Source organism: Sciurus carolinensis, chromosome 3, assembly GCF_902686445.1.
Source record: "Sciurus carolinensis chromosome 3, mSciCar1.2, whole genome shotgun sequence".
Classification (NCBI taxonomy): domain Eukaryota; kingdom Metazoa; phylum Chordata; class Mammalia; order Rodentia; family Sciuridae; genus Sciurus; species Sciurus carolinensis.
The window spans coordinates 153,462,424-153,480,577 of NC_062215.1; the positions used below are offsets into that span (position 1 = coordinate 153,462,424).

At 38.0% G+C, this 18,154-nt stretch overlaps 1 protein-coding gene across 4 annotated transcripts in view; it reads left to right on the top strand.

Annotated features, from left to right (window-relative positions):
• Nucleotides 1–16,835, top strand: part of Adam23 (ADAM metallopeptidase domain 23) — a 156,414-nt gene extending 139,579 nt beyond the window's left edge. For 2 of the 4 annotated variants that reach the window (XM_047546470.1, XM_047546471.1), the window contains one exon: nucleotides 13,170–16,835. In XM_047546470.1, the coding sequence (XP_047402426.1) occupies nucleotides 13,170–13,300 (131 nt within the window). In that variant the 3' untranslated portion in view covers nucleotides 13,301–16,835. Of the gene's footprint in view, nucleotides 1–1,873; nucleotides 1,965–5,973; nucleotides 6,065–13,169 lie in introns of all 4 variants that reach the window. The other 2 variants (XM_047546469.1, XM_047546468.1) reach the window with 2 other exon arrangements.
• Nucleotides 16,836–18,154: the final 1,319 nt, after the last annotated feature.

Sequence of the window (18,154 nt, forward strand, 5' to 3'; positions counted from 1 at the left end):
TCAGATAAATCTTCATATGCATCTTCAGCATAGCAGAACTAGGAGGAGCAGGAGGGAGGGAGGAAGGCAGTCAGAGGACAGCCCTGGAAAAGCTTTTTCCTCACTTTCTTTTATCTTGTTTTGTGTTAACAGTACTTATTAGTTAAGCATTTGGGGGTGATTATCCTTTTATATCCGTTTATCTGGAATACACATTTGAAGCCTCTGGAAATTTCTTGTTCCCATGTGTTGCAGGATGGGCTGCCTGCTTCTGTTGTTTCTACAGTAATAAATTATACCACAGCAAATACAAAAAGCTTTTCAAAGTTGCTATTTATATTCATCTTTCATTTTCTTACAATTTTAAAAATTAACAAATATTCACTTAACATCGCATTTTATGTGGCAGTGTTTTTCATATAATTTATCTGATGTCTTATATAAAAATTAAAGAGATAATAGGAATGTTTCCTATATTTCAGCTCTGACAGCCAGTGCTTAAAACCTAAGCTAAAAAAAAGTTATAAAATTATGTGCTTTAGTTAAGTTAGTATTCTAGAAGCAGCGATTTTTTTTAAAGGGCTTGAAAAATTTGAAGCTTTGTATTTGAGATACCTTTCCATCCTAGTATTTGCCTTCCTAATTTGAAAGTCTGAGCTGTAGTTGAGGCCATTTTGGATTACAATTCATCATCACATTTGAAAATCATTACCATCACTTTATAAGTTGGTCTTCTTCTAGTCCCCTCAGTGTTCTGAGTAGACTTTGTTTCCTGTTGTGACCCCATCTTTGTTTGTTTTTTAAGAACTTAGTGTTTAGTTAATAACACTAGACTCATTCATTGCTATAATTTACCCTGTGATAAAACAAAGTAATTGTGCAGTTGGTCACTCTTCCTTTGGGAGAATATTTACTGAAAAGGTCAATCAGGTCAATATGGAGACTTAAAAAAATATGACTTTCAGTCTTGGTTCTTTGTTTCATTTCACTGTTTCTCATAGCACATAGTCTCTGTGAAGTGCAACCTTGTTGAAGCTAATCTCTGTTTTCATTGGCAAGGTCATTTGAAGCCAGTACTTTTGATTTACATAGAAATATGAGTGCAAATGCATCTATAGTGCACACACACACACACACACACACACACACACACAACTCTAAATAATCTGCCTTCCTACTTCTACCCCAGACTTTATCTCACCTATGGGCACAGAAGCGGTGACACACAGGTGTTGAGTGTTTCTGCTCTGTCATCATCTGTTGCTTGGTGATCTGAAGCAGCTAGTGAAGTTTCCCAGAGACCTAAATGTTCTCTCAGTGCCTGGTCACACACTGGAGTTTGCAAACACAAACCTCAATGTCCATATTCTAAGACAGCCATTCAAACTTTGCAAAGTTTGCAAAGGTATATTGAAATATGTCTTTCAATAACTTCCCAGGTAAAAAGCATTTAATTTAAAAGTTACTAAGGATTTTCTCAACATTGAGTGATATATTCTGAATTTTGAAAAGATACTGGGCATATTTGCAGTTTGAGAACTTATGAATATACATTTTAATAATTACTTTTATAATTAATACAGATTTGCCCTTATACAATTTAAATTACATTTGAATTTTACCTTACACCTGACAGGAACTGGAACTCAAAGTGGTCTGTTTGTTTAAAAGTATTTATAAGAGATTATATTTTAGAGTATATAGAATTTGAAGGTAAATTCAAAATCATCCTCAAATATTTTCAACTTAGATGTCAATCTTAATTTTAAACCTTCAAGCAAAGACATCCAGATTTAACTTCCTTTCAAAGTATTTTCTGAATGGATTATTTTCTATGTGAGTGAAATCAGTGTGTACTTTCCTGTTAAAAAATGTCCATTTTCCCTCCGCACAGTGAACATGGCCACAAGCAGGCTCATAGGGGCCGTGGCCGGCACCATTCTGGCCCTGGGGGTGATTTTTGGAGGCACAGGGTGGGGAATAGAGTAAGCATCCTTGTGCATTTCGGAGTGTTTCTGTTTGGTGCCTGGTGTGTGAGGTGATGCGTGGTGCCTGACCACTCCACGTTGCGTCTCGTTGGCTGTGTTCCCTGTGGTGGTACAGCTTGTGGTATGATTTGGATGTGTTTGTGTCTTGTGGTTTTCTCGTGCACTGTAGAACCTTCTCCTGTCTGGAACAATGTGGGGCATTAAACAGCCTTGGGGGTGCTTTTATTTTCACTATTAATGCAATCGTCTAAAACTTCCTTTGCTCCTCCACTTATAAAAGTAATTTTAAAATGCAGACCTTAAAGTTTTTTTTTTTTATTATTAATTGGCAAAAATGCTCTCCTATGAATGTTTTCTTAGGATTGCTGTAATGAATTTAATCCTCACCAATTAAACGAATCCACCTATACAAGTAAGAATTATCAACAGAGCATTTTTATAGATAATAAGAATGATAATCACTTACCATTTTCTCCATTTAGAATGATACTGGATTCTTCAGCTCAATATTTTTTAAAGAGGGTATTTAGGAAAACTGCCTTCATTTCTTCCTTATAAAATAGGTTAATTCAAATTTGAAGTTCACATAAATATTTGGGAGCAAGGAACATTAAGAATCAAAAGATTCTTAATGGATTAAATCAAAAGGTTTAATCCAAACCTACACAACCTTAAGTGAAAAACTGCAATTCTTCTAGTGCGTTGTCTTAAAAATATTCAGTGTATAAATAAATGTGTTGTGTGCCACTTGCCCATTAAGCTCTCAGAAGCATGGCTCTCCTGGTGTCTTTATTTAGGTTGCCCTGCACTTGATTCATATCTTCAAAATAGCTGTCAGTTCTCCATGTAATAATACCACATGAGATTGTTAGTCCGTAGACTAAAAGATTTTTGGGATTTTTTTCTCTCCCTGTTGTTACAGAGAGCCTTCACAAACTGCAGAAGTAGCTGGTCACACTTTTTCCCCCCTATTTTAGTGTGGTGGTAACACTTCACAGTGGCTCAGGAATGAATTACTAGTGTCTTAAGGAATCATCAGATACTCTACCCAACCAGCCCAAAGCACAGGCATGTCGATAATATCAACCTCCTTCCTCCTTAGTTGGCGACACGTGGATGTTCTTCTTATGGAAGTAGCTCTGAAAGAGCATTAAGAGGAGAGCAGGTCCCCGGGTCACACCTTGTGGAAGAGGACAGGAATTAATTCTCTCCTCTAGATAGAAAGACTTTAACCAGCCTTGGATCTTTTAGTTCATCTCCCATCAGTATAGACTGTGAAGCTAGTTATAGAAGTTGAAATACTGGAGAAGTTGAAATACTGGAATAGAGATTTTGTTTCTCCTTACTTGTTAGAAAATAAAGTATGTAAGAGAGGTAAAATATTTAGACATCTCAAAAACTTTGTCCTGTAAAATTTGACTTTGGGACTGTGACTGGATTATATACAGCAGTGATATTCCTTTCCAGGAACAGTTCTATACATACATTTATGTGAAATTCCTCTGTGAAGAAATGTAGTTTTCTAAAAATCATCTCAAATGTGGTTTTTTTTTTTTACCTTATTTATTGGTCATAATCTTTTCATCCTGAAATATGCTTATTGAAGGGATGGATTTTAATAACCCTTCCTTTGAGTCTTAGGGATGGGCAGAATCAAAATGGCCTTGGTAGTAAAACACAGTCCTGTTTCCAGTTCGTTTTTATCATCTATCCTTTCCAGTGTTGTTGGTTTGTTGCTATTTCTGGTTGTTACAGGTAAGTGTGTATAAATGTATAAATATTTTTCCTAAATATTAATCTATTACTGCTTCATGAATTGTTTTTGCAGTTTACTTTTTTCCTTCAAATTCCAAATTTTGACATGATTACTAAGTAAATATAGCATTTACAAAATAAAATTCACATAGTACAATATAGATTGTTTTTAAACTCTCTACTTTAAATGATAGTGTTTTTGTTCATTTAGTTGCCAAGAATTCCATGCACAGATTTAGTTTTTTAAAAATTTCTGCTCAGTTTTTAATTGTAAGTCAGAGATCATTTCTCATGGGTTATGTATTGAGTTTGATACCACCCTGTGTTTTGTGAGCTAGCAAAATGCAAGTTATCTGCCATTTTGACTGTGCACTTGGTAATGTGAATGTTTCTAAGTGCTTGTTCCAAATTTTGATTCCTTCCTGAAATGTGGGGAGGAAATACATGTAAATGAAATATAGTTCCATCAGAGCAGGGGTTAACAAACTTTCTGTAAAGGCCCAGATAGTAAACACTTTTGGCTTTCAGGGGTACAGGGTGTCCATTGCAACTTTTCAACATGCTGTCTTAGCAAAACAACAGCCATAGCAATATATAACAATATGTAAATGATTAAGCATGGCTGCATTCCAATAAGATGTCTTTGCAAAAGCAGATGGTGGGTCAGATTTGACCTGTGAGCTATAGTTTACTGACTCTTGATTTAGTACACAAGTTTTAGAGTCAGATCTGTGTTCAAATCTTGTCTTCATCACTTATTAATTTCTAGAAGCTTCTGTTCCCTCTTCTGTTAAACAGGGATATTCATAGTTCCTACCTCATATGTTTGATGAGGAATAAATAAGATCATATGTCAGATGTTCTGATCTGCACCTGGCACATTATAAGTGCCCGTTCATTATACAGTAGCAAAACTGCTTTTATTGTTCTCATTTTTGTTATTTTTATTATTGGTGTATCTCTAAAGGCCATTGAGATTCATGTTCTGTAGAACCACAGTAAAGCCCAGGGACCTGAAGAGACCTCCACTCCTGGGACTTCATGCAGCACACCTGCCCCTGCCTGCTCGTGTCCACAAGCACTGGCTATTTATTCTCTGGATAAAAACATCACGCATACAATTGTAGTGCTGCTGAAAGTATTATCCATTTATGTACACAGTCGAGGGCACTAATGTGAGCAGAAAAGAGAACGTGTATATGAACGTGAGGATTTTAGAAAATCTACCTTGTGACTTCTGGAATAGAGATATATAGTTAGTACTGAAAGTATTTTGTTGTTAGGGGCACTGTACCTGCATATTGGCATCCTGGAAGATATAACATTTAAAGTAATTCTTGTACTAAATTTAATGCTGCTTAGATTTTAAAATGCCCAGTGAAGGAGAGTAGTGGAGTTACTGCCATGTATCATTTCTTACTCAGCAATTGATAGATACTCCACCTTGCATAGGTTCTTTCGTGCTGTCCTTGAAGCTTCTTATCTTCCTTTCCTTCTTCTTATCCCTGCCTCCTTCCCTCCCTCTCTTCCTTCCTTACTTTTTTTAATATCTCCAAGCCTCCAATTTCTCTTAGTAAGTGGGAATTTAAAAGATAGTCTCAATCGAATCTCTTTTTCCACTTACCCAAAATTACCCAAACGAGTTTTGCGCTCCCTTTATGTCCTGCCTTTGGTGAACCCCATTTTGGTGTTTAATACGGAAAGAACTGTGAAGAAATCCTTCTTTGAGAGCAAGGCTTCAGAGTCAGGTCTTTATTGATAATCTCTTTCTGACTTCTGAATTTTAAGTGTCTCCAAAGTGCAGAATAAAAAAGCACTCAGCCGACTTTCGTAGAATCAATTTCCTTCTTCTCGTGCTCTCATTTGTCAGTCTGCTGGAGCTAATTCTAATGCAGGGAGTTCTCTACGTGCGTTTACGCGTTTGATTTATGGAATTGGGGAAGGGGAAGGCAGAGACACAAGACGTGCATCGAAAGCAAATGGGGTCTCTGTGCTTCAAATTCTGCGAAAGGTGAATTTAATGAAATTTAACTGTCAGTGGTGCAGAAACTTGAGATTTAAAGGCATATAAATCACCGTGGCATCTAGAGTACGAGTAAGCTAAGTTAAAAAAAAAAAAAAAAGCAATTTAAACGTTCAGCCATCATATACAACAGAGTGTTTACTTCCTGAAACCACTGAACTGCTTTTCCCTTGTGGTGATGAAAGTGGTCAGCTCATATGACTTTCTTCCCGTGATCCTTTGTCACAGGTCCTAGTGCCACCAATCTCATAATAGGCTCCATCGCTGGTGCCATCCTGGTAGCAGCTATTGTCCTTGGGGGCACAGGCTGGGGATTTAAGTAAGCAACGCCGCATGTCGTCTTCTTGGTGGCTCTCGCACTTCTCTTTTCTGCTTACATAACCAGGTTTTGAGTTCCTGCTACAAGATTTTTAAGTTTTGACAGTAAAACTGCAAAGAATAAATATTTTTGCTCAGAAATGAGTTAGAAAAGAAGAAACGTGGAGCCTCAAATACCATCTTCAGGCAAGTGGGATAACCTAAAAAGTAGAAAGAAGCCAGGTGCAGCGGTGCACACCTGTAATCCCAGCGGCACAGGAGGCTGAGGCAGGAGGATCGTGAGTTCCAAGGCAGCCTCAGCAATTTAGCGAGGCCCTAAGCAACTCAGCGAGACCCTGTCTCTAAATAAAATATAAAAAAGGGCTATGGATGCGGCTTAGCGGTTAAATGCCCCTGGGTTCAATCCCTGGTACCAAAAACAAACAAAAAAAAAGGTAGAAAGAACTTGCCTGTCCTCATTTAAGAACAAAGTGGTTCTTGAGTGGAAGACCTCGGCCGTAACAGCAGGTCTTCTGAGACACTTTCCTTGTATACACAGTTAATCGAGGAAGCATATTGGAAATAAATAAATACAAATTCCTATTGATATCTGTATGAAAAACTAACTTATATTCCAGTGAAATTTTTACAACCTCCATAACCTGGTGGTCATTATTTTTCCACGCGTAACACAGTATACGCAGCTTTTGAGATTTGAAAAGCTTCATTATTTGTAAAACAAGATTGAAAAATATTTTCATTAATTCCTTAACCAACTAAATTGGTTTCCAGCTGGAATTTGAAATCAATGACTTTGTGACACTTAGTATTTTCTAATTAACTGTGAGTATTGACATAACTGACACGCCTGGTGTGTTGTCTTAGTGACCTTTTAGTTTGGATTGCATATTGATCACTCAACTAAGATTTTGCTTAAATAGACCACAGTGAATAATCACAAATAAGCCTTACTTCTGATCAAAACTTTTAAACCTGATTTATCTAGTTTGATTGTTTCTATACCTTAGATTAATTGGATAATCACTTTTTTGCTATGGTGACCTGGTTATTACGATTTTTAGGTAAGCCCTTCTCTGCCAAATATTCCCTGTGATAAATTAGTTTTCAACCAGATCTATTGAAACAATTTGAGGTGGAAAATAAAATTTGTTAGCCAAATTTAAAACCCACTTAGCCTCTTCCAGTTATTCAATGTAGGAGGTTTTTGCTTCAAATTAATGGAATAATTGTCTTAATTATGAGTTTTTTAAATTTAATATTTGGAATACTGAATTTGATGTATTTAAGCCAGCTAAAATGTTATTATTCAAAGCTGATTATGAAAGATAAGCCACTAAAAGATATTTTAAATAAGTTCAACATTTTCTGTTATTTTTAAAAATCGTATTAAGATTTAACAAGTAAGCCTACAGTTTTTGAGTAGCTTCAACTTGGAAAGATAGTATCAAATGGTACTTCTTTTCTGCAGAGATATTATAAAGTTGAACTTGTTTAGTGAAATAGTAGTTTGGTAGCAACACATTTGCAAAAACACATACACAAAATGGGCTCTGATATATGAATTTCTCCTCATGGCTTTAACAAGGCATCGCCCAGATGGTGGGTCACTCATGTGGCATCTCCTAAAAATGTATCTTTGTTTGGGCTGGCCAAATTCCAGATAAATCTTATCTTAGTGTCCCATTGTAGAATTGGGAATATGACTCAGTGGTAGAGCACTTGCCTAGCATGTGCAAAACCCTGGGTTTAATTCTCACTACTGTTAGAAATTTTACATCATTCTACATTTTAGTAATGCCACAGTCCATTCTTATTTTCATAATGTTCCCTGACCTTTGTCCTAAATATGCCCACCCAGGGATATGCCTTCTTGGAAACCTTAGTTTCAAAGACCTGGAAAACAGTCCACCATGCATCGTTACCATGCAACCATGTACAATGCCAAATTTACTATTTTAGCATTTGGAGATAAGACCACAGTATTCTGTAGCAGGACCTCAAAACAGTGGCCTGGCCTAGCTCACAGCTTGAATTGCATGTTTCTTTGGGGAAAAATGGAAAAGCCTTTATCACTGTGTATATAAGTGGATTAGGCCCTGTGCAGATGATTTATGTCTGAGAGAAATGAGGAGCAGGGGAAGAGGTGGGGGGTTGACCCTAAGTCACACAGGGATTGAGAGCCAGTCTCTGTTGCCTGCCTGGTGGAGACTGCTACATGGGAACATGACTGACGGAGCAAGTCCCATCCCCTGTGACTCCAGTAATCACTTTAAGGGAAAATTTTGTAGAAAGGCACACAGACTATTGGTTGCTACATGATTTTACTTTTGATTCTAGTGGTAACCATGTGGTTTGTTTTAATCCCAAAACAATGACTTCTAACCTTGAAACAGAAGACTTTTTGTGCTGAATGATCGTGTTTAGGTTTTCCCACCACTTCGACAGTTTTGGAGACTATTACTTAGGGATAATTTGGAAGTACAATTATTTGCTAGTTGAACTGAAAACCTTTGAGTGTTTCTTTGAGCAAGCAGACATTAAAACAAAAAGGAGGTTCCTTTAGAATCTGAAGTTGAAAATAGTTTGTAAAGAAGTTTGTTCTAAATATTGCTATTGGGAATCCTTCCTGAAATCAGTTTTTTATTAATACGAGAAAAATGAGCAAAGTCTCCTGAAGAATTTGAGAGTGTGTATACTTTTAGATTAAAGGAAAATGTATTAACTACCTAAGGAAGATATTGCTTTTTCCTAATGTCACATTTCTTTAGGTGAAATACTCTAAATAATTTAGATGTGAAAGTGTCATACCATCCATGTCCTGCTCAGGTATACAAGCATAAGTGAGAAATCCCTCTATACTGTGAGCCCTGACATAACCTTTCTTTATAATTCTTTTCCTAAGTCATATTTCTTCTGAAATAAGTGTTAAAAAGCATGAATATACGAGTGTTTGCATTTGTGAATGTATGCACTTTATGTGTGTAAAGTGATGATTTACCAAAATTATTGTGATCCAGAATTAATAGGCATCTAGATTGCTTCTTTTTAGTAAAATTATTGAGTCTGAAGGCTTTGGTTAATGTAAACAAGACTCCTGCAAGCAAGACTGGAGGATTCCCCAAAAGAACAAAGTACTTCCTTTGGTGGATTATTATTGTTATTTTATGCATTCTGACATGTTGAATAATGTGGTGGGTATACCTTGGTAACTGGTTAATCCCATGCTCGAACTCCAGAGATGAGGATGCTGAAGGACCATTAAATCTGCAGGTCCCCAGGTGTTCATGGTCTTAAGACATACTCTGAGAAGTCCTATGGAAAACGGACACAGGCACATTGCACAATGTTTCGTCCACTTTTCTCCATATCTGCATTTATTTCTATTCACCCTATACTGCTTTTCCTCTTCATCACCTACACACACAGAATAATGTTATAATCATCGGCACAGAGCATTGCTAACCTCTGTCCTCGTTGACTCACGGAGCCTCCTGACACGTAATGCTGAATAACATGCTGCTCCAGTAGACAATTAGAGCTGTTGTTTTTGCTGAATGCTGGAACACGTCAGGTAGATGACAGATCATTTCAATAGCATCTTCCCTAGAGCTTAGGAGAAATGAAGCATGAATTTCTTATGTGTAGGGGCTTTGCCCTTTTTACTTAGGACAGGGATATTATTGTATATTTCCTAAATTTGGTATAGGAATTTATGATTTTTTTCTTTCTTTTCTTCTTTATTTTTGTGATATGAATATCAAATCCAGGGCCTCACACATGCTAGGCAAGTGCACATCCCCTGCTCTGAATATAGGAATTTAGATGTGTGTAAAGTGATCACTTTACATGCACACACCATCTGTCAACACTATGGTTGATAGCAATAGGAACAGAAATTCTCAGTGATGGTGGGAAAGAACGTGAAGGTAAGAGTGATGGTTTTTTGACCGCTCACATGGATTCTAGGATGAATCTTATAACATCTTAGTCCGTAGAAACCACCACCAACAATGGCCAAACTGGCCTGTTGGAGTAGCTCCTGACACTGAAGCTGTTCATTTAATAAGCATGTAACTGTCATATGCAGTTTTCTGTCTCTGAGAAGTTACTATGAGATCATATGGTCTATGAGTTCATATTAAGCCTGACTTTGGCTCTAAGAGAACTCTTTTTGGCCTGTGTTCCATTTTGTTGGACATGCTAAAGAAAAGATTATTTGTGTTCTCCCATAAAATGAAATTTAAAGAGCTAACTCTTGCTAACTATATTTTTTCAAAAAAATAAAGTGCCTTCTTTTTTGGTTGGGGGAGCATATTTTGATTTTTACAGCCTTAGGGAATGGAATTAGTTTTAGCTAGTCCCCCCTCGAGGGGGTTAACCAGATGCCTGCTTTTCTAAATCCCATGACTACATCCTAGTGCAAAATGAGGAGCTGGATTCCCTCAATGCCTGGGACTCCCAGGTTAGGTACATTCTCATTCGCACTTAGCAGGTGGTGACTGGCTGACCAGGAAGGTGCAGTGCATTTCTATGACTTCTCCCAACCACCGAGGATGTGAATTCAGTCCATGGTGATCTAGGAGAGGTAGAGCGAGGAGTCCTTGGTGGCAGGTAGGGATGGGGGGGGGGCCTAAGCATGGAAATATAAGAACATAATAATAGTAGATGACTATAGACCCTGCAAGAAGATCTGAAGGCTTTATAGCTATAAGATTGCTGTTGTTACCTGGATGGTAAATTTTAAATAGTTGTGTATGTGTATAATATGTACATTGTAGACAAAAGCCCAGATTTTCAGAAGTAGTAAAAATTGATGAAAACTGTCTTACTGGAAGGTTATGGATTATGCTAATATTTTATAATAATCCAGAAATACCTTACTGGTTATGAGAAAGTTATTACTGTCAGAATCTCAGTGAGGAGAGGGTAACCAGAGGAAAGGGGAGACAACAATGACCTGCCCATGATAATTATACTTTCACATTAAAATCGAGCAAAATAAATTTTTGTTTTCCTATAGAGAATGCAGGTCAGGTGGTTCTCAACATAAGGTGGACTATAGTGGTTTTGCAGTTTGTATGTGAGGAGGCCTGGAAGTTATCTTGCTGTAGGGCTGTCCCTCTCTGTCCTCATCCTCCCCATCTGCAGCTTACCTCCATCCTGCTGGAACATCAGTGGAAGAGGAAAGGTCTTGGAATCCCCCTGTTTGTATTTTGCAATGAAAATGCATGGTTCTACCAGGTGCCTTGGCTTCTTCGTCTGACCAAGGAACCCAGTGACCCTTGAGCATTGTTAGAGCATTGTTTCTATATAAAGTACAACCTAAACTTCAGAAACCAGCCATTAAAAGGAGCACGTGCTTTTGGACACCATAGGTTGCCTGGGTGCCAGGCTGAAATGGAATGTCATATCTCCATTTAGAAATGAACAGCACTACCATTATATGACTTTGGACATGACAGTTTTCCTGACATTCCCTGCATTTGAATTAAGGGGTTTAGATGTGGACAGTATAGCCATTTACATGCACAGTGCTAACTTGATTTGCTCTTTCCTTTACATTTAAATTAATTGAGGAGGCTTTAGTTTAACCCTTCTCCTGAGTTCTAGCAATATACAGCTAACAAGATTGGGGTCTCTGGTCCTTCAGGGTCATTTCTCAAGATCAGGCAGTCCATGTTTCTCCTATCTGACTCACAAAGGGAAATGTGGCTCCTTAAACATCTGCTTCAGGGAATATGAGCTTGGGTAGCAGACACAGATCCTGTGCTCCACAGCCAGGGAGCTCAGTGAAAGATACAATATGGGGGACTTTCCATTTGTTTTAGCCTCTTTCCTGGGCAGCATCAGCATTGTCTCCTTTCGAGAATATTGACTCAAAAGAGAGTTGGGTGGCAATGGTGAAGAGAATTAAGCAGCTCTGTTGCAAATAGAGTTCTCTGCAGTGGATTATCCATTAGGCCAATGTGCCGCATCCTCTGGCCATTCTTGATATCTTAATGAAAACATTTTTAAGAGAAAAGGGAGGTTTGCTTTAAAGATAGTTGTGTTGGATATCCCAAAAGAGAAGCCTCAAAGTGGTCCTTTGGAAAAATAACTTTGCAGAATCCCTTCTCCATATTTTGATCTTTGGTAGTTCTGAATTACTCATGGGGGAGGAGGAATCTGTTGTAATCTTTTTGGTACTTGGGGCCTGCGAGGGTATCCACTGGCCCCGAGCGAGGGCAGGGGAACGAGGAACTTGGGGACTCCTCGATCTCCAGGTTTGCATGATGCCTCGGTGGCAGCAGCCTTGCACCCGCCAGTATGCAAAGTAATGCATGAGCCCTTGCTTGATGCCCCACATGAAGCCAGACCACGGGGAGGTTGCAACCGACTTTTGTTGTTGAGTTGTAGTGTCTTGCTGGTTTTTTTCTTTTCTCTTTTCAACCATAGGAACCACTTTTTAGGAGACTGGACACTGTGAGCAAAGCAATGTAATTTGCTTTTCAACTAAGCTAAACTGCTGCATTTGCTTAACTAACCTGAGCCTGTGTCCATTCTCCTTTGAGTGTGCCATCTAACTGTGTACTCTGTTTCTGAACTTGCTAGTATGAAAAATGCTTGTTCCATAGTGGGGAAGGAGCTCACACACCCAAGGCAGAAGATAACTAAGCAGAACAAAGCTTTTTTGCCACCCTGGCAAAGGCCAATCCACTGGTCCAGAACTCTGGGGACTTGAAGGAAAGCAGCTCTATGATTTTTGGAGTTTTTCTTAGTTCTCCCAGGAGGCTCTACATGGAAGAGGCCTCCCTGTAAAGATTTTCATCTAGTGAATTAGCAATGTCGTTTACTTCTGAAATAAGAGGCAAATTGGGCCACCGAGTTTGCCTGTGACTGCAAATGAACAATTTAAAGTTTCCTGTAGTGGGGAGGGGCAGGACATTCAAAAGCACATGGCTCTTGTGCGTTTCAAGTTATTTGGGGGTACTGCCTCTGTGTGAGTTGATTGCTTAGCTCTGGAACTAGCGTTGCTATTGTAATCATCATCTTTCTCTTATCATCATCTGATTAATATTGTGGATTTCCCCCCTCTGCTTGCATCTTCTTTTGACGCACTCTGGAAGAAATGTCAAGAAGAGGAGGTTCGATCCGACTCAGCAAGGCCCCATCTGAATTAGCTGCATGGGACGATGCTGTCTTGCACTGCTGGGTCCTGGGTGTGACACACTTGCAGCAAGTTTGCTGGAACTCTTAAGTCTGTAAGCAAGAACATTGAGTGGTAATGACTACAGAACTGAAGTTGGAGTGATGGGGATGGGGAAGAAGAAAACTGTCCCTTTTGGAAATAATTTCAAGGAACCCCTCCCACCACCTGTCAATAAAAGTGGGGCAAAAGACCATGTTATCAAAAGAACTGTTTGGAATTCTTTTTTTTTTTTTTTTCTAACTAAAGGAGAAAGGAACAAAAAACATTAAGTGCAATAAAAGAACCATTAAAAAATAGCAAATGATTATCCCCCCAGCCTGCTGGCACTTAATACCTTCTAATGATTTGGCATGATTTTTATTTCTTTTACTACCAATGACAAACTCCAGTGGCATGAAGATTCAATTTTCGAAAGGGTAAAAACTGCATGGCATATATACTAGAAGCTAGCAAGCCAATCCTCAGCAAAACCTGCAATGGAATTCCTAAGGGGAAGAAGACAGATGACCACGCAGAAGCTGCCTGGGCCTACATAACACCTCCCCACCCATGCCCACCCCCCACGGTCCCTTCCCCAGCCCCTTAGGAGCCCCCATCCCACTCCAGATGAGTCCTTGGCAGAACTTCGTGGGACCGTGCTCTTGTTGATTCACTTACCCTATTATTTTTCCTTCTGGACCAAGCATCCTTTGGAAATGGGAGCTGGAATTTGAACAATGATGCTATTGTATAGTTCTTTTATAAATGTAAATATGGAAATAAGAGATTTTGACACTTCATTTTCACCTGTCTGTATTGAGATTTTTTTCTTGTCAGGATTCTCTGTATATTTGAGTTTGTTGCTTGCTCCCATCTTTTCTGTTTCTTTTCTTTCTTTTCTTCTCTGTCTCCATCCTCTCTTGTCATGTCCTATGATTGTTGGGCTTGCTAAAAAGACAATGTAGCCACCGATGCGGGGAGTTTGAGCACAAAACAGGTCCAACTTAAAGTTAGTACGCTGGAAACCAAAAATAAACATAGGGTGGGGGTCACAAACAACAAAACAACCCATATTGAAAACACAAAAAGTATGTAAATGCAAGTAAAATGCACTGAAGAGTCTCTAAAATTTTTTGATGTCATCATAAGCGTATGTATATAATGTAAGAAAGTAGACACCCTCTCAAATTAATCACAGAAGTGCCAAGCTCATAATTTCAGTTTTTGACAATTTTCTTTCCCTGTCTTTAATGTGAAAGGAGGATAAACTTAAAGCCTTAAATAAAAAAACCAGTAATTTTTAAATATTGAAAGCTTGGGGAAAAGTTAAGCTTTCCATTTTATTCATATCTATTATTGTCAATATTTCGTCTATACTTCATCTTCCTGCCTCAAAAATCTGTATGGTAGAACTCCATTGTAACAGTGGGAATGGAGACAGAGGCAGCAATTAACATTCTTGTTGGAATTGTAACAGGCTGTAATTCTGTGTGTGGCATTTTCTGGAAGCTTGTTTGGCCCACAGCATTTTGTTGACACATGGAATGTTGTGCTGGAGTATAATGGGATTCCACTATATGCAAATTTACATTCTTCTTTTCTCTCCAGAAACATTTGCAGATAAAATCTTGGGGTTCCTAAGTCCCTCTGAGTTTCCTTCACTTTCACTGACTTTTTTTCTGTTTATGGTTAAGATATAGCTTCCATTCAAGTGTGAAGCAAACAAGTTAATAAAGAAATTTGGTTAAAACAGCTTTGTTTTGAATGTCTAAACTTGTGCATCATCAGTGAACATCCATCTAGAGATGAGTTTTTACTAAAGGTCCCCATAGACCCACCCCACCACTTCTCCATGTCTCTGTTTTAGGAACAGGACTTTCCAGTTGTACAATTCATTTCTTTATGGCACCTGGTCAGTTTCTAGATTTAGCTCTAAGTCCCTTTTCAACAAGATTCATAATGAGTTTTACAACTTCTTCTTTGACTTTGGAAAAGGTGATGTCCTAAAAATGTACTGCTTAAAACAGTGGGGTTTCCCCCTAAGGTGTCTTTAATTATGGAAATTTCACAATCATAGAGCAGAAACCTTAATTTCCAAATGCTACCATAGACCACAATTGAACATCCTAATCCTGTTATTGCTTTCTGAGTAATAGGTGCTACACAGGTATGCAGCCTTTCTCTAGAACTTGCTACATGTTTATATTGTAATAACAGGGCTATCTATGAGGTTTATCAGCCTTACTTCTGGTTTCATGTGACACAGGTTGTATCCCTTTACTGAGTGGAAGTGGCTCTTCCAGTTCAGAGGAAGGTTGGAGGAAACTCAGATTACTTGGTATCTCTCCCTGTGGCTGCATTGCTTAGTGGGTCCTCTTCACTAGGAGATACCAAGCTGCTGCTAACAACACATCACATGCATTTCCCTCCTGTTCCAGAGGCACCATGGTGACTTAATAGACACAAAACAAATCTCTATTGTTAACTTTTGAACATTTCACAAACAACATTGTAAATGTGCGATGTTATGTTTTAAATCAGACCACAGTGGTCCCCAGATATTATGTACATATGGCAAATGTCAGCGTAACTTTTTGTCACGCTGGCAGTTTCATAGGTAACCAAACCTATGCTCCAATGTCAAATTATTTGTGTGTATATGTAAAATACACAAGCTTTAAGCTCTGTGTGTATGAATATGAAAGATAATGCAACCATATCATAAACAAAGGATTATAATTATTTTTGGTGGTACTAGGTTATGTAGTTTCGAATTCTGCTGTATTTCCTCTTGCACCTGCCATTCATTTGCTAATTTCTGTGATGTGAATACTCCTTTTTATTACTTTGAGCTCAAAGCACAAGCAGATCACTGTTTAATGTTACCCAACAAGAGTGTTAAGTGATGACCAAGTTCCCATTTCACCTGCTATATTTTTGCTGCGACAATTAATGACACCTGGATGAGGAGGCGTGCGCTAACTTCATTGCTCACCTGGGACAGTGCATGAGCCCACTGAATTAGAGCTACTCCTACTAGATAATGAGCAGTACCCATAAGTGCATGTTATGAACATGAATCCCATAGAGCTGTGGAGTTTTACCAAGTGATGTGTGTGGTTTTGTTTTGTTTTGTTTTTGGTTTTTACTATGCAAAGATGGGAAATGCACAAACTTTTCAAAACTGATGTCTGAAGAACTCTACAAACAATACTTGAATTCTTTCTTTAGTCATCCCATCGTGTCTTATAGTCATTGTTGCTTCCATTGTTAATTTTCATTTTTAAATGATTTGTAATTTTTAAGTGTACAACCTGAAGTTTTGTTTGAAGTTAATAAATTCATTCATATCTTGTTGGCTGCCTATGAATGGAGATTCAGTTGTCATTGTATGCATCTTTTAGTCAAGTGTATATTAAAACTTCCATTAATGTAGAATGTTGTAGCTTTATGCTGTGATCACTTATTCCTAACACCTTTTTCTGTGTTCTCTTGCATTGTTGATTAAATGACCACGTGCCTGACATCATCAGAGTTTTAGCACCAATCTAGATCAAAGGCTCACTGAAACTTTAAGCAGTCAATGAAGCAAAATAAAATCTGATTAGTGACAAATGTATTCCTGATTAGGATTCAGTTTTATTGGATTGGTTGGAAATTCTTTGCTTCTTAAAAATCAGAAAGAAAAAAAAAAACCACCTTAGGATCGTACTGTTACCAACTTCTTGTTCTTAAGTCTCCCCCTGAGTTGAAAGGGTGATGGCTAGTAATAGCATCCACTCTTCAATTTGGCAACACATTTAAAATGAAGGCATTTTAGACCTGGAGTTGTAGCTGAGCGGTAGTACCCTTGCCTAGCACTTGTGAGGCCCTGGGTTCGTTCCTTGGTACTACATAAAAATAAATAAATAAAATTTGTGTCCATCTACAACTAAACATTTTTTAAAAAACAAAACCATGGTATTTTAAAAATAGAAGGAAGTGTGGTTATGCAAATTACATGATCAAAAATATTCAAAGGAAGATATTTCCTCACAGCTCACAGTCACCACGTTATATTCCTTCTTCGTGAATGTCTTCAATATGTCTTCCCTCCATCCCATGGCCATGCCTTTGTTTGGCCTCGGTGTGTACGTGAGATACTGCACTTACGCCCAGAGGTGTTGACTGACAATATCGTTCCTTCGGCAAAAGCCTGGTAGGGCTCACTTCCCAGAGAATATGTACCAAACTTATTAATGTGACCAAGTTCTGCCTGCCTCATCACCTTGCCCCCTTTTATTTATTTTTCTAGCCTCATTGACTCTCATTCTTTCTCGCTTAAAGCTCCCCTGAAAGAGTCTTTTCCACCCAAGCCTGAAAAATCTTTAAATTTAATGTCCATTATCTAGAATTCAAAGTCACTTCATGTAATAAAGTGTCTTTAAGTCATAAACACATAAAATGGCACAAATATTATACTTAAGAAACATACTGGCATGTCATTTATATTTGACTTTAAAGGAGTTTACCATATGTTGCCTTTAAATCATTCTCTTTTTGAGATTGACATTGAGATGAGCTGTACTCTGTGCTCCCTGGTAACTGATTGAGAAAGGTGACCCAGAAACCAGGAACTCCCTAGGTAATAGAACAGCTGCTCTAGAGTTAAAAGTTGTCTGTGCATAATTAGGTGAATAATCTATATGTTGAAAATGGAATTCCTAAATAAATTTAATGTTTGAGGGTCAGGGACTTATTAATTTATTCATTCAGCAAATATTTATTAAGTCTTTACTTTATGCCAGCAAAAAGAAGTGGAAGTGGAAGAGCAAAAGAAAATGATCAGCCTAAAGTTTAACAGCAAGAGATATATTTTTTAAAAAAATTCTCTGAGCCCAAAGTAATAAATAAACTAAGTTAAAGGAGACCTGGGGGTAAGAA